This window comes from Drosophila melanogaster, chromosome X (genome assembly GCF_000001215.4).
Source record: "Drosophila melanogaster chromosome X".
In the NCBI taxonomy this organism is placed as follows: domain Eukaryota; kingdom Metazoa; phylum Arthropoda; class Insecta; order Diptera; family Drosophilidae; genus Drosophila; species Drosophila melanogaster.
In genome coordinates, this window is record NC_004354.4 from 4,444,835 (window position 1) to 4,461,268 (window position 16,434).

A 16,434-nucleotide genomic window follows, 5' to 3' on the forward strand; every position below is an offset into this window, starting at 1 on the left:
AAAATATTCAAAATAAAGCAAGCCAAGCTAAAATAACAAAGCAAAGGCACACACACGAAAATTAAACCAAACAAAAAAAAAACATAATAATAAAACCAAATACATAAAAAAAAGGAAAAGAAAAGGCGAAAAAGATGCGGGGGCGTCGCGCCATCTCTTTTCCCCCAAGGCGTGTGACACATGTGGAGAAACAGGGACAGCAATTGCCCAAAAGCAGAGCAGGTGAAACCAGGGAAAGAGAGGGGTAGCTACACCAAGAAAGAGAGGGGCTGCATTTGCAAGGTTAGAATTTGCAAATAAAATAAAATAAAAAAAGGGTGTGTTTGTGTGTGTGCGTTTTTGTTTTCCTGTGTCAATTGACCGAAAATGATGGCGACGAAAAATAATAATATAAAAAAAAAAACAAGTGTTTCAGCAAAAATGGCGCAAATTCATGTGTGCATTTCCGTGTGCGAGTGTGTGTTTCAACAGCCGCAATTATGAGCAATTATAACAAACAAAAAAAATATAAACAAAAAAAAAACAAAGAAACAATACAAAGGCAGGCAAACAAAAGCGGCGACAACACCAAATAAGAATAAACCAATGCAAGGGGTGGACCTTGTTTGTGTATTTCTACATACAGATATATAATTATCCATATTGAAATACACTGCAAACGACTTTAGCTACTTAAACTGGCGCTTTTAATACTATAGTTATTGCATAACCCGTCTAATTTGCATGGAGAGAAAGAATAGATTTTTTTGTAAAATTTTCTTTTTTTGTTCTTATAACATTATTTGAACGAAAATGAATAAATAACCGCAACAGAGCGCGTGCTTGAAAATCAGTTGTTTTGATGTTTTTATTTCCCCCCCACTTAATTGGAAAGTGTTGTTTTTGCTGCACTTGTCAAAACGCCACTTGTTGAGGCTGTTCTTTATGTGGCCCATTCGCAGACAACATAAATCAACACCCAAAAGTCGACGAGTGGCTGAAATCCGAGTTTTCAAAGCCTGACGCCGCGACCCCTGAACCCATGTCTTTCCTTTCCGCTTATCTGCGTGACAACTGCATTTCAATTCATAACAATTAAGTCGAACAACAGGCGCGGAAACTGTGAACAGCTAATAATCGGGGTACTGAATAAAAAAAAATAAAAAAAAGAAAAAAAAAAAAACAGATTGAGGGGCGGCGACTGCGAGAATTCTAATCGACGGCAAGGTTAACGGGTTCAGCCATGTTTTATTTTTTCAATTCTCCCCCCCCCCCCGCCAAAAAAAAAAACAATATATGGGGGCTCATACACCTTATCAGGCTAGAAATGTCGCCGCGTTGACAACTCGACAATCTAATCGCTACCCTCGATAAGGATGCGCCAAGTGATGCAAGTGCTATCCAAAGTTCGTATACCCTATATAATTATTTTAACGTTTCACTACCTTTCCATGAAAGTTCTTCTTAAAATAGAGCGTAAAATAGCTAAACAAATTCCGTACATTATCCATTATTAGGGCATTGGAAATTCGTTCAGTTTCGGTTGATTTCATCAGCATTGGCTTCGCTCGTTTCACGCTCTCCCAAAATGAAGCGATCAAATTGTAATTACACCCGATTTCCCACATTTGATTTATTCATTGCGCCAGATTTATGCTCAGGGTCAGCGGGCCTTCTTCGATAAGGAATACAGGCGATAGTTTTCCCTATATTCCCTTTTTTTTTTTTAGAATTTTATCCCCTATACTGAGTTCTTTTCTTCTGCTGGTAATGGTTCTGATGGTGCTGTTGCCCTGCCCCGTGATCCTGTTTCGGGGTCCCAGAGTTTCGTTTCGGGGCCTCCGATCTTAATGACATGGCCATTCATTTCGGGCCAAAACGAGACGGGAGTGGGCGTTACCACTAACTGACAGGCTAAAACAAACGGGCAGCGGGTTTACGAGGACTTGGGGCCGTGGTTATGCCTTCATAAATTGTTTTATTATTATATAGACTTGATATATTGCCCAGCCACTTGGTCAGTCAGTCTGGGCCTGTCAGTTTATTGGTTTAACTAATTTGCCCCGATCCTTCGACTCTTCTGTGCCTGCGTGAGTGTGTGCGTGTGGGGGTAATTAACGTTTATGATGCAGCTGCCTTTTGGTCCTTGTTTGTCGCCGGTCAGTTAGCAAGTTCCCACTGCCGATGGTGGGTCTCACAAATTTGTCAAATATCGAAACGATGCACATCTGTAAAATGCAAAAAAAAAAAAAAAATTTGCATTCCCTTTTCCGCAAGCAATTTGCATGCAATTGTCATTGTCATTCAATAAAATTCAAATTAAATGCAATGCAAAAAGTGGCCAAATAAATAAATCAACCGAACCAAAAGACAGATGTTCTCTAGGCAAATGATGTAAGATGATGTTGAATATGCACCCCTTTTCTCAGCTTGTATCGGAAATCCATTGGCAAAATGTGTTGACAAAGATTAAGGAGGCACTCCGAAATAAAAAAAACCGACAGCAATTTTGTTGTCACAAAGCCAAACTGTCAACGGATCCCCAGCCAGAATTTCTCGAGGGTTTCCCCGTACCCGCAACTACTGCCAACAATTTTCGGTTCCCTTTGGGCCAACTGCAGGTGCTACTTTAATCCCCGCGCCTTGTTGACACAAAAAAAAAAAAGGAGAGCCAAAAACCCACGAATGCGTTTTGCAAGCCAACTTCTCTTAGGTTCTTATTCTGTTGTTGTATTTGTACATATCCTTTTTTTTGTCGCTCCAGTGGTGTCCCTCCTTCTTGTGTGCTTCCCCCCCCCCCCCTAAATCATCTCCATTGCAGCCTCTTTGCCTCGGCTTCTCTTTCTACTTTTGGTGTTCTTGAGCTGCTGTTTGATTGACTATCTGATAATGCATTGACGCTTCTAAGGCAGGTCGGCTGCCTCACCTCTCACCTGCCGTCGAGAGCGGCACAGGTGCGTTATTAGACGCCAGCAGGGTCGGGAAAGTGGTCAGGACGCAGGACGCAGGACATCGGACGCAGATCTCAGGGTACACAGATGTCACCTGCGGATCCGCTGATGGCATCGCTAATCGATTACATGGCCACCGCAAGCAGCCAAGATTTAGATAAGTGTCATAGGGCTCAGTTTGCCGGCGTTGAAGGATCGTTTTTGTTAAAAAAAAAAAATGAGCAACGAATTCTTGAAAACTAGGTGTCTTTTCCAAACAGAAAAAAAAACACTCTGGTATATTTGTCGTTACGATTAAATTAACACATTTAAACTTTTCATTGGTAAAATTATAGATGTTTATATTTTAAAGGATTTTTTTTGTAATGATCCTCCTAATTAATGATATTTTTAACAAATTTTTAGTAAGTGCCAAAAATGTAGCTTGACCCCATTTCGTTTTCTCGACTCAACTCTTAGTTTTTCATAATAACTTCTTCCTCATTTCGATTCTTACCAGTTTTTTGCTCCCTGTTTGCTCGGAGCCCAACCCAATTACAACTCAATCGTTGAACATTTTATTTTCGGGCCGGGCTAATTGATTAGCCATTAACCCCTATGTGGGCCTGACGAGGACAACTGAGCGACACCTTAACACTCAAGAGCTCAGCAGAACAAAAAAAAAAAAAAATAAAATAAAAAAAAACAAGGAAACAAAAATAAAAGAAACGCAGGGAACGCACTGAGCCTTAATTAAGCTTAATTATGGGCTCATGGGCTCCTTCTCGTTGGCGTTTTGCGTTGCCAACTGCCTTCAACACTTTTGGCCGGGGGAAATTGAATTAGCCGTGGTGGCTCTCCGTTAAAATGTGTGTGGCAAAAACAAACAACGACGCTGGGTGCTCTGGTCAAAAGGTGCAAGTTTTACACGTAACGATTTGCACGAACCTGAATCTCGGTTTCGGTCTCGGTCTTTTGGGCCAGAAGTCTGAAGTCTGGCGTCTCCGGAGCCAAAAGAGCCTGTGGAACCAGCACAAACGAGAGCAAATCGTTTTGTTGTCGAGCAAGCCAGGCTTTTCAGTCCAAAAAAAAAAAAAAAAAAAGAGAAAAAGCTGCTGATGCTGCTGCTGCTGCAAAAAAAAAAAAAAAAAAACACACACACACAGAAATACGGCGTGTGGTGTGGGCCCAGGAAACTGGCTCCAAAGTCGGCCTCGCTTGGGGCCATGTCTCTGGTCTTGGTCTTGGTCTTGGCCTGGTCCCTGGTCCCTGGCCATAACAAGCTGCCAACAACTGGCGCCAAGTGCTCAATAATGTTAACGAGCTATTCAGTTAAGACAACACACACACACACACTCTCGAAAAAACAAAAGCCCAGGCAGCGAAAAAAAAAGAGTCCAAGCCAAAAGCCAAAAGCAAGGCAAGGCAAGGCAGACAGACGTGCCTTCGTTCCTGGCAAATAAAAAATAATTTGCAGTCGAAAAAGGCAGGCAGACACCCCCTCCCCCCCCCCACACACACACACACATACACACACACCTCCCTGGAAAAGGGGGTGCGCTCTCCGCCAAATAGAAACATCCTCGGTTCTGGGCTCGCCCTCCTCCATCGGTTCAGTCTCCAAACCTCAGACCTCAGTCCTCAGTCTTCAGTCTTCAGTCCCGTCCAGTCAGTCAGACATCACTCAGCTTGTTAGCCCTCCTTCCACGCCTCTGGTATCCGTGGCCCCAGCACCCCGCCCCCGCTCGCCATCCACACACGAAGTTTGTTGGTTTTTATCAAAATGCAGTCGCAGCTGATGATGATCTGTGAACATGAACAAGACGTTCGTTAAATTTGATTCATGAGGCGCTCTCGCTGCGAGAGTCCCAACCTCAACCTGAATCTTCTGCACTGCAAAAAAATATATATATGTACATAGATACTTTAGTCTGACATGGCAGAAAAATGCACGATCTCCTTTAACTGAGCGTCTTCTAGAATCTAATATAAAAACAAATCCTTAGTGATCCTTAGTCTTAGTGATAAACTTCGATTTCAATACCCATTTTTTCGCCCCGTGCATCCGTGTTGAGCCTGAACCCGAACAGCGATTGAGTGATTGCTACTTAAAGTTATAATTTTCATATTTATGCCCGTGTGTGCAGGGCGAGATCTCCTCTGGCCAGCAAAGATGCCCCCCACCCCCCACTGCCTCTTCCTCTTCAACTCCGGACTCCTTTTTGGGTGGATGGGATGGCTGGACTGTTGGGTTGCTCCATTGCTCGGTTCTTTGGAGGGACAACGACATCCCATCCCATCCCATCGCATCGCATCGCATCGCATCGGAATCGCCTGTGTGTGTTCCCCCTTTTGGCCGGGGCATGTAATTTTCGAGTTTGCACATTGCCACCAACATGGCTAATCAACCTGGCCAAGAGGAACCTGGCACTCTGCCTCTCTTTTTAGCCCAATTTGAATCCGAGCGGCGGGAATCGATGAGTCGACGAACAGGGGGTGCCGGGTGCGGTGGGAGTTTGGAGTTTGCAGTTTGCCGAGTCGAGCCGAAACAATTTGTGGCTTGGCGCCACTTGATAGTCCGACTGGTCTGGGGGTTTTGTTTGCTTTTGCTTTTCGGCCAACTCGTAGTCCGAATCTGATAATGATGATGATGATGATTGTGCGAGTGCGACTGGCGTCGACTGCGACTGCGCGGTGGAGAGCAGCGATCTTAGCCGGACGGATCATCTTGGCCCCAAAGGTGGGCCCCTGAGAACCAGAACGTGGTCTTGAGTCTTAGGCTTTATAAGCCGCACTGATTAATGTTTTATTTGATTAGCCCGAGAAAATGACCATAGCCCCCCTGATATTCTCGACCATCCTGACCGTAGCACACACCCATCTCTAATCCCTCATTTGGCTCAACTCCTGATTTTCTTTTTTTTTTCCATCTTACTCGTTGCAGACAAATGTTTCCGCAAATGAAATTTCGTGTTTCGGGACTGGATGCCAAGGCTAAATACATCTTGCTACTGGACATTGTGGCGGCGGACGATTATCGTTATAAATTTCATAATAGGTGAGTTTGAAGCGCTGGCGTTTTGCAAAACGCATTCAATCCCATATAATCGTTATAATCGTAATATAATTACAGTCGCTGGATGGTGGCTGGCAAAGCGGATCCCGAGATGCCAAAACGCATGTATATCCATCCAGATTCGCCCACAACGGGTGAGCAATGGATGCAGAAAGTTGTTTCATTTCACAAATTAAAATTGACCAACAATATTAGTGATAAACATGGATTTGTAAGTACTGTACGTCTTCTTTGTTTACCGCATTAGTTATCTAAGATACAACACAACCACACAATCCATAACTAAAGAAAAAAAAAACACGATCCAAAACTCAACGATACCAAGGAATACAACTGGATTTACAATTATTTAGCGTCGCCTAGTAGCGGTATTAGTCCAAAATTAAGCGTTATTATCTCATGATAATTGCGAGTGTGTGTGTGTGAGATCATAAGGACTGACTTTTTAATTCTCCTAACAGTAAGTGCGCACTTTAGCTCCAGCTCATCCATTGATGTTCCTGTCTTAAAAAGTAATTAACTCATTCGCCAATGAAGCTTGCAAGCAAAACAGTATCACGAGATTCAACGGAACTTTAGCACATCAAAGCGGACTTTATCTAGGCCCCATATCAAAGAGCCTGCGCCTAACACTCGCCACTTCAAATATCATCTCCAGCAGTAACCAACCCCCCCTATTTTTGCTTATCAATGCGAATTTGCATGGCATCCGACTCGTTTTCGTTCGGGTTTTGCACTTTGAAGTATATATAGTAAGTACTCCATGGCTGGCTGGCTTATCTAAAACTTCTCACACGCATGAAGCGAATGGATAAGCCCGGAATCGGATCGCCGATTCTGGATGGCCGGGGGGGGTACATAAAGGCGGTCTGAGGAAGTTGAAGGGAGGGAGGGAGGGGGGGGGCGCCAGGCGAATTGTCGGTGGACTTTTCCATTTGAAGGCCGCGCTCGCGCGCTTCTTTTGACTTTGTAGTTATGCCGACGCCGATCGCGTAAATTTCATCAACTGCTGGGCAAATTTTCATTTTTATTGATCGGACGGTGGTGCCCACCCGTTGCGATATACACACAGATATATATATATATATACTATATATATGTGCAATGTAAGTGTGTATATACACCCTTTCTCGCTCTTTCTCCTGCAATCCACGATCATTATGATCTTGGGCGGGCGCCATGTGGTTCTGCAGTCTTGTGTCATGTCTCCGCCTCCTTTTCCTGCGCTTTTTTTTATTTTTTATACCGAGTATCTCTTGGCTCGTTTTGCATGGCGAGTCATAAATCGCACAGCGAACAAGCGGCGGATAAGGGCTGGCTACTCCTCCTCCCACTCCAACCATTCCACCGATCCCCGGGACAATTGGACAATCCGTGTCTCGTGTCCGGCGGTGTGCGTGGGCCTCCGCCTAAGTAGCCTGTGTTGGCCATTAATTTCGCTTAGTTCAAACGGCTAAATGCCGACGCTGCGTGTGGTATGGCCAGCGATTACCGAGTCGGTGTCCCAATCGGTAGGGCATTTATTTAATCAGTGCGTTCTTAATATATATTGGTATTTTCGGTCAATATTTCAATGAAATATTAGTCGCGAGAGTTTCGCTTTCGATTTTAGCCATCAAATTGTGCTATATTCGATATTCAGACTACCATAAGTGGTAATAAACTACAGATGGCATTTTGTTTGTAAGCATACTTCTATTCTTAATCGTATTTCCAACAAATTTGCAAAAGCTAGAGCTAGTTTATTCTACATTATTTTCTTGGAAATTCTTGGAAAGTCACTTCTCGGGGTAAGACAACTGCCATAAATCAATATGTAATTTACTCAAATATCGAAGATAATGCTGTTTAACTTTGATAGTTTCTGGAAACAACAACATCGACAACATCAACCACCGTGTGTCGCCAGCTGTTGGCGCTCTCAAAAGCGTTATAATCATATAATCATGGGATAGAGCGGGGACCTGAGCGTTATTATAAAGTCTATAATTTAACACTTTTTGCGGTCGCTGTGGGGTCAATGTGGGCGGTGGTGGTCGATTTTATATGGGTGATTTCTGTTGTATTTTTGTCTACTTTCTGTGCTGCCTGCTGCTCGCTGGCTGCGTGTCAAAACAACAACGTCGCAGGCCTTCGGAACTTCAGGCCCGCAATTCCGTAATTGTGGCCCACCTTTGTTCTGCCATACATACATATCTGTACATATAGACTGTGTGTGTGTGTAACTATATAGCCAGCGATTCATTTGGATGAGGTGCCCCAAAGCGTTGCGGAAACGGAAGCGGCTTTTCATACATTGAAATGCACTTAGCGGGCGGCAGAAAACGCGCGCGTTTTTAAACGCCCTTTGCACTCGCTGAAATTGTGTGTATATTGTGTGTATATTTGTGTGCTGTGACCATGTGTGCGTGCTAGTCGGCCATGTTGCCGCAAAAGAGCCACCCTAATAAGGTATAATGAACCACCAAAGGGTCAAAGGGGGTGGGTCAACGGGAGGGTGGGTTGCAAGCGGCAGGAAGGTGTCGCCTAATGCGTTTAATTGTTGCAGTTCAAGTTGGGACACTCTCTACTCCAATTAGCCAACCCCAACCGCTTCATTTCATTTTTGGTTTCGGTGAAAATCCCTCAACAAGAAATAAGTAAATCGAAAGAGAATGTGCATACATTTTTCGCAGTGTCCAGAAATTATGCCCGTCTAAGCTGAAAATGGGGGAGAAAAAGATGTGAAGTACGTAGCTGGGGCATATGTCTGCTGCCATTAGTTTCCCCATAGTTCAAAGCATAGTTGGCCATCTTCTGTGCCCATTCAACCATGGAGAAGTGGTCTGGATCATCATCCCAGCCAACGTATTTCCAATCCTCAGCATCCCCGACCATGTATTGCCGAAACCGAGCAGACGAAGCGAAAATCAACAACAACGAAAAAAAAAAAAAAAAAATGCTGTCCGAGGAGAGGAACTGAACGGAACGGGTTGACAAACTAAACTCAAGTGGAGTTCCATTTCCGGACACGAACACGGACGCAAATCAAATTAATTGAGGCGCAAAGCACACACACACACACTCACACACTGGAGAGTCCTTTGGCCCATCCTTGGGATAAACCGTATTGTACCTACGCCTTTCAACCTCAATCTCGGGCAGCGTTCTCTGGTGGTTTTCTTGAAACAATTCGCTTAGAAAATCAAAGGCGGCCCGCAACTGCACGTGTGTATGTGTGTGTGTGTGCATGGGCAATGGGATATGTTATAAGGTAGATGGGATATGGCCAATTTGTCTGCTTTAGACGCGCTCTTTAAGGGCCATCCCGGGGTCAGGTAGTTAGGTGTTGCCCAAAATACAATTTGAAAGGCTCTTTTGAAGTTGACAGCCTCCGATTCAGATCCAGATACAGATCCTTGCCATCCTTGGCTCGTGTGGTCGAAGGTCTCTAAAGGATGATAATATTGAAGGAGAGTGGGGGAGTGAGAGCTCTGCGCTGAATTGCTTTCAATTGAAGTGGATTGGAGTGGATGGAATGCTCATTGTGCCACCAATTAGGCAACTGACAAAGTCTAATGTCCCATGGCGGCTACCTCGGCAACGAACTTGATCACCTCACTGCGAATCGATATAACTATTTTTATGATTATCAAATGATTTTATGAGTGTGTGCTGAGGGTGAGGTTTAAGCATATTTCTTTATTTAGTTAGTAGGTTTTTTTTCCATTAATTAATAATGTTTAGTTCTTAAATTCACAGTAGATCTACAATAGTTTTCGATCCGTAGGCTCCTGTCTTTCGCATCTTTTGCTGCATGTGTAAGGGTAAGCAACCCCTGGAAATGCAACCCCCGAATTAATAAGCCATTAATGAGGATGCTTCCTACCTACCGATGATGATAATAATGCTGCTGCTGCTGTTGCTGCTGTTGCAACCACAACCGCCCCTTGTGCCCGTCTATAGTATGTACATATATATAGGTGTATACATAAATGCCTGATTTCTTATCTAATGCCTAATGCCACCGCTATCTGGCGACCATATCGTATCATGCGGTGCCCAAGCGTCTCAGTCCCGGTCGAGAGCAAAAGGGTATCATTGCCTGGCTATCAGTGGCGATCAGCTAGATTAGGCCTGCTGTTCTCCGCCGTTTTGCCAAGTGAAAGGAGCAATAGCATCGGCAAGGCGACAGCAGCCCAACTTTTTTCTTCTCGCTTGTGGATTCTTTATTTTATTTTTATTTTTTGCAACAGCTGGTTATTTGTGGCGTTTGTGTTGCCCTCTCGGTTACTTTTTTTTTTTTTTGTGAGAAGAAACTGGTCTGAGCCATCAATCATTCAACTGATGGAAGCCACACGCAATTTGCCGGAGGGCGTAACTCGGTTTGGAGCATGGTAATGGGTTTGCGAATGGGAATAAAACCAGGTGGGATGGGAGCGCAGATTAAGTTGGCGCTTGTGATTGGAAAATCATATTTTTAAGGTGCTCCTAACTCCGTTTTGAGCCTGAAGAACTAAATGCACTAAATGGCTGGTCGAGATTTTAGTGCTCCGCTTTAAGTAAACTTCTCATTAATCACGTAATCGCATTGAGGAAGTAAAGTATTAAATCCATTGTTATAATTGAATATTGTATTAGCAGTTGATTAAATGTTAGGCATTTCTTAAATTTAGTATAGGCTTTGCGGAATCGCCTTAAATGCTATGTGAAATGCAACGATTAAGAATGTCCTTGTAAAATCCCAAAGCTCTTCAAGCGTTCAGTTATTTCAGGACCTCTCCATTTAAAGTGCTGACGTTAAGGCCCTTGAATACGGGAGGGCAAAAAAAAAAAAAACGAAACTTACCCCGGCAAACTCTTCAAAGGCACAAATTTCTCGTCTCCCTTGCGCGACTTCATTTGAATATTAAAAAATTCCAAAACACAAAATGGAATTTTTATTTGCGATATTTTGTCGCACCTCAGCGACAACGTACTTGCCACCTCGTTGTACATTCAACATTTTAGTAGTGCCACCACCAACCCAACAAAAAAAAAATAAAAGAAACCGAAAAAAACTGACTGTGGACGGATCTCGGTTTTAATTTAACATAAAAGCGCGTTCGCCATTAGGCGCTCAACCAACCCCTCTCGAAAATAAAATAAAATATAAAATACATATATATATGTATATGTATATATGTAATGGTGGCAGTGCGGGAGGTGAAATTTATGAGGCATGCTCAGGTTTTTATTAGATTTTAACTAGGCCTGGCGCCAGGACATTTTTTTTTTTCGTTTTTTTTTTTTCAGGGCCAAACCCAGGAGTCAAACGTGCCAAAAACATTAAATATGTTAATTAGTTTCAACGCCCGTCGACCACAGAAACCTAAACTAAATGTTCCAAAATTTGTGACAAAACACCCGAAAAAAAGGAAGAAAAAAAAGCAGGACTTTAAGTGCCGCTGGTCACGTTAGCCTCGGTTTTTGGATCCGCATCCGTAGAGTAATATGCTAATGCCCCAGAGCGTTTCTAGGCGCCTTCTAACCTGGCTAACCCCGCTAAATCCCTTAACCCTTAACTACGATGGGCTTGGCCAGAGTGAGATTTCGATTTGGCCTGGCATTTTTTGGGCTTATCTACATCTGCGCTTGTTCGCATTTGTGGAAAACACTTGGCACAGATAAGAGGCAGGAAAATTTTGAAAGCCTGCACCCAGGACTGAGAGGAAATTAATTAAGTGGATGTGCTGTTCAAAACTAAAGTGTTTGATGAATCAGCTGCTAAAAAAAAAATGCAATGCTTTTCGAGCATAGAATGCGAATCAGCTGTTCAAAACAGATACATACATAAAATGCATATATAAAAATGCATCCAATTAGGTGGGATATCTATTCGTGGATAATTTCAGAGGTCTACACCCGATACCTACGGCCTTACTTCGCCCAATCCCTCATTAACATCGGGCCACAAAGGAGAGAAGTCAGCAATGGTCCTCTCAATGGCAGTTAATCCCCTTGATGATTAGTTGCGGCCCGCCCCTGGATTCTTCTCGTTTCGATTCGATTTTGCTGATGGGATCGGATCGTATCCGTATCGTATCGGATCGGATGGATGCTGCTGAATGGCAGGATTATGCGAGCCACAGCAACAAGATTATCCTATCCTAATATCCTTAGGGAGTAGGTAGTGAAAAGGCGCATCTTGGCCTGGGATCCCCGATCGTTGTCTAACAACATAATTAACCAGACCCACGCCCACTTTTTCCTCTTTCTTTCGTTCGTGAATGTTTGAGGTTTTTCGAGATTGCTCATACGCCACGTCTCCCGCGGTGCAGTCACCACAATCTTTGGGCTTCTTTCTTTTTTTTTTTTTTATTATTATGTATTATGCTCCTCTATTTATTATTATTCCCCGTCCCGGATTTCTTTATTGTCTCCTTGCGCTGCGGTGCATGTCTAAACAAATGCTTAGAAATTAAGGGCGCGCGACGACAGCTGAAGACGAGTTTATGATGCCAGGACAATGCACGCATGCTGTGCAAAGGATCCCGGGATCCCATTGTGCGGCAAGTGTGCGTGCAGAGCGATTAAGACCCCTTGCTTCTCTACCCCCCCCAAAATCAAAAAAAAAAAAAAAGAAGAAAAAAAATGTATATTTTCATCTCAGTATCTTGTCATTCAGTCACACAAGAATACAGCAAATCCAAGTGAGCAGCGCCAGCTGGCGAGGAAAGCCAGCCATTGTTTGGCCATTGTTGCCAAAAAGGAGATCACAGGAAATGTGTGTTTGGGGGCGGCACATTGGCTTTTCCATTAGGCCAACGCAAATAGACAAGCTTGACTTGGATTTCCATCCCATGAGGCTGGCGGAGAGGGGCGGGGAATGGATTGAGCCGGGGCACAGGAAGTGCAATATTTGTCTGGCAAATAGATTTCTAAACGCGACTATCAACTCACAAACGCACTTTGCCCCGAAGTGTGCCTCTTACACAAGGGAAAAATTTTTCAAAATATCTTAAACTATATAAAAATATTTGAAAAATGATCGTAGAAGTTTGCACACCTTAAAAGACATTGGAAATAAATCTCAAAAAAAAGAGACATCATTTATTTGCTTCACGCTTAGTTTCTTCAAGTGTAGGGCCCCATGCAAGTCATCTCTGTCTGAAGTAGCGCCATCAGATCGCTTGGAATGGGATCGTTATGCCATGAGATGCGTTATCTATGGAGTGCCTAAGTCTGAGGTGACAGTTAAACACCTCAAACATGCTACCACATTGTGTAAATCTCTATTGGTATTCAAATGTTTGTTCCCAACTCAGACTGTCTGTCGTGCATCTTTCATCTGTTTGTTTGCGTGTCTGTTTGCCTTTGTTTCCATTTGAATTTAAGATATTTGCCCGTGATCTCTGGTGTTGTTTGACTTGTCTGCAAGTCTGCGCTGAGCTGTAGATTCACATTTCGAATTGGATTCATATGGAGAATCACCTGCTGCAGTCCACCACAAAAGATAGCGCATTTTTCCCCACTCAGACAGCTTGCAACACTCGAGTGGGACGAAAACGGAAGCTGCCTTTGCTGGCGCCTGAAGACTAATCTTTATAATCTCCGAGGTCATCAGATAGCAGGTTATTATCTTGGTCTTTGTGTGAGGAGAATATTTAAAGAGATTTGCCCATTGCTGTGGCTTCTCTTCGACATTAAAATGCATAATTTTTTGACTTAATATGCCAAATGAAAGTCATTGGAAACCAATTTTACATTTCATTCAAAATATTTCCATAAATGTACTAAGAATTCTTCTTTTGAATATATTTTTTTATATTCTAGCGGCGCCACTGGCATATATGAATATACCAAAACGTCTGACGACCTTTGATCCTCTTGTTGATCTTTACTTAGTCGCAACGTTGTCGAGATCCCCGAAAAAACCATTCATTCCTTTCCCTCTGTTTACCATCGTTTATCTGTCTTTGCTTTGAGAGATTCTTTCACTTTGACACTGCGGACAAGTGAAAGTCATTAACCAGAAAGACGCCGGTTGAAATGATGATTTTTGAGAAGCACCAAATACGTTTCCAGAATAAACGAATCACTAGTAGCATTTATTAGTTGATGTTATAAACCAGATTGACACTCCTATAATTTCACTTGCCTGTTTGATTCGATTATTGGCCTGATTTATCGTCGCTATGCCATTAACCGTACAGAACTATAGTTAGTATGACAACAATTATGGCAACAACTTTAACAACATCCAATATACAGACAACAACGAGAACAACTATGATGTTGCACGCAAATTCTGTGTTGTCTCTCATTATAAACGTGGGGCGCCTGTGAAAAAAAAGAAGCGGAATTGTTGGTTGTTGAGTGTGGAAAGGGGGGAGGGGTTGTCATAGATTGATAGTTGCTGTAGTTGAATATTGTTAAGGTTCTGTGTTCTATGAGCTTACTAACATACATATGGGGTATATCACAACTCCGTTGTGGACATGATTCTTGCGTGTTGACAACTAAGTTGTCTCTGTCAAAGCGTCAATCACTGGGAAAACAATTTTCAAAATGTATGAATATGTGTGTGTGTTTATTTGCATAAACGAAGCCACGCCGATGAAAAAAAAAAACAGTATAGAAAATATAGAGAAAACTTGATTAGACAAGGCACACGCACAAAAAAAAAAAAATAGAAAACAAAAAATAGGATAAATAAGAACAGAGGGGGCACAAGCTATTATTGGGATAATTAATTGAATCAATCGATTCGATGCCGCTGGCAAATGGAGCGAAGCCGTTTCTTATATATTTTTATATGTATATATTGCACTATATTTCATTATTTTCTCCCCGATAATTTACACACACGGGTCAGCAGCAACAGCAATAACGAAATAATAACCTAGAAAATGGTGGGCAATTATTGTTATCGTTGCACCTCAGCCAGATGATGATGATGATGATGGGAGTCCGAACTGAAGCGAACCGAACCCTGATCTATGCACAGAAAAAAATACTTCACCACGGTTCGGAGTTTTCAAGTTTACTAACATATCAAGATTAAGGAATATGACTAAAGGTTAACCCAATAATAAATTAATTTCTTGAAGAATTAAAAAAATATTTAAATTCTCCCTGTTTGAAATGTTTTTCGTTGTGTAGAGCCATATTTACCTGAGTACCTGGTGGAAAATAGATGAATGACTATATATGCCCAGACTAGGGCGTTGCACTGGGGGCGTGGCAGCGGCACAGTGGGGAGATAATAACCCCGTTTTGTCTTGTGGCGCAGTTTCTTCGCTCCAGCAAAGAATGCCCACTAAAACTGAAAAGAAAATAATATTAAAATTAAATACTTTTCAAATGTGAAAAAACTGCAATAATTTTAAACTAAATATTATGCAAGCCAATTATTATCGCTGTCAATCAATAATACCACTTATTTGCATGTGAGATAATGAAATCACAGCTTTAAGCATTAAAAACTTCTTTCTGTCTGGCTGGCAGTTAATGTTTTCCTCACTTTTTTTTTTGTTTTTAAACTCCCTCGGGCGTTAACCACATTTTCCAGCTTGTTGATAAATTATCGCTCTTAACGAGAAAAGCGCATGAAATTGGCACCCAAAACGCCCAACGAAAAATGCATTGCACATGCAACTCAGGCAGGCAAGCGCCGCCCGTCATAATTACCAAAAAAAAAAAAAAAAAAAAAATAGAGAGAGAAAAAACAACAGTATAGAGAAACAGAGAAATATTAATGAATTATTTGGAAAAACAAACGCCACGGGTTAGCGGTGTTAAGGCGGGGGGCTCAACACAAAATTAGGCATTTAATTGTCTCGGCCACATAGCTCTTACCAATTTATATAGTGGCCCTCTGAAAAACGCCAGCTGACAGGCGTCACGTTGGAAAACCAACAAAAATTTAACTGCCAGCGATGAGGCACCAACCAAAAACGAAAAACGAAAAAAAAGGTGGAAAAGGCGGAGGAGGCACATGCAACGTCGACCCTGGCGCCACAAAATGGGCGCAACGTGGTCAACCACGAAAAAAAAAAAAACACACACACAAAATAATAATACAAATATATACTAAACTGCAGAAGGAGAAGGAAATTAGTATGCGTCTGTGGCGGCAACATCATTTTTCGATGATTTATTAAATGAAAAATTCAACCTGAGGATCCTGACGATTTCTACACGCGTCTCATTATTAAATGAAATTATACTTTTTATTATAGATTATTAATAATTTGTGACACGTATTCGCTGCTTCCACCGAAAGCGAACGAAAATTCAACGGAGAGGGGGTGATTTTTGGTGATTCTGATTCCGATTTCATTCCCGACGGGCGCCGATTTTGATTCGATTCGATTCGATTCGATTCGTTTTGATTTTGAACCTGAGTCACGCCATCCTCGGGAATGTCCGATCAATTTTTCGATGCGATGCGATCACTGCTAAAAATACAGAAATCAATGCCATCCA

At 42.4% G+C, this 16,434-nt stretch overlaps 1 protein-coding gene and 1 long non-coding RNA gene across 8 annotated transcripts in view; one reads left to right on the top strand and one right to left on the bottom strand.

The window, feature by feature from the left end:
• lncRNA:CR32773 (long non-coding RNA:CR32773) overlaps window positions 1-16,434 on the bottom strand; it is a 223,710-nt gene that overhangs the window by 57,159 nt on the left and 150,117 nt on the right. Inside the window, exon 3 of the long non-coding RNA NR_123790.1 lies at window positions 15,121-15,271. This is a non-coding gene — a long non-coding RNA (long non-coding RNA:CR32773). The remainder of the gene's footprint in view (window positions 1-15,120; window positions 15,272-16,434) is intronic.
• Window positions 1-16,434, top strand: part of bi (bifid) — a 72,792-nt gene that overhangs the window by 31,979 nt on the left and 24,379 nt on the right. For 5 of the 7 annotated variants that reach the window (NM_080331.3, NM_001169191.1, NM_001272309.2 and 2 more), the window contains 2 exon segments: window positions 5,854-5,967; window positions 6,043-6,205. In NM_080331.3, the coding sequence (NP_525070.2) occupies window positions 5,854-5,967; window positions 6,043-6,205 (277 nt within the window). 7 annotated transcript variants of the gene reach the window in all.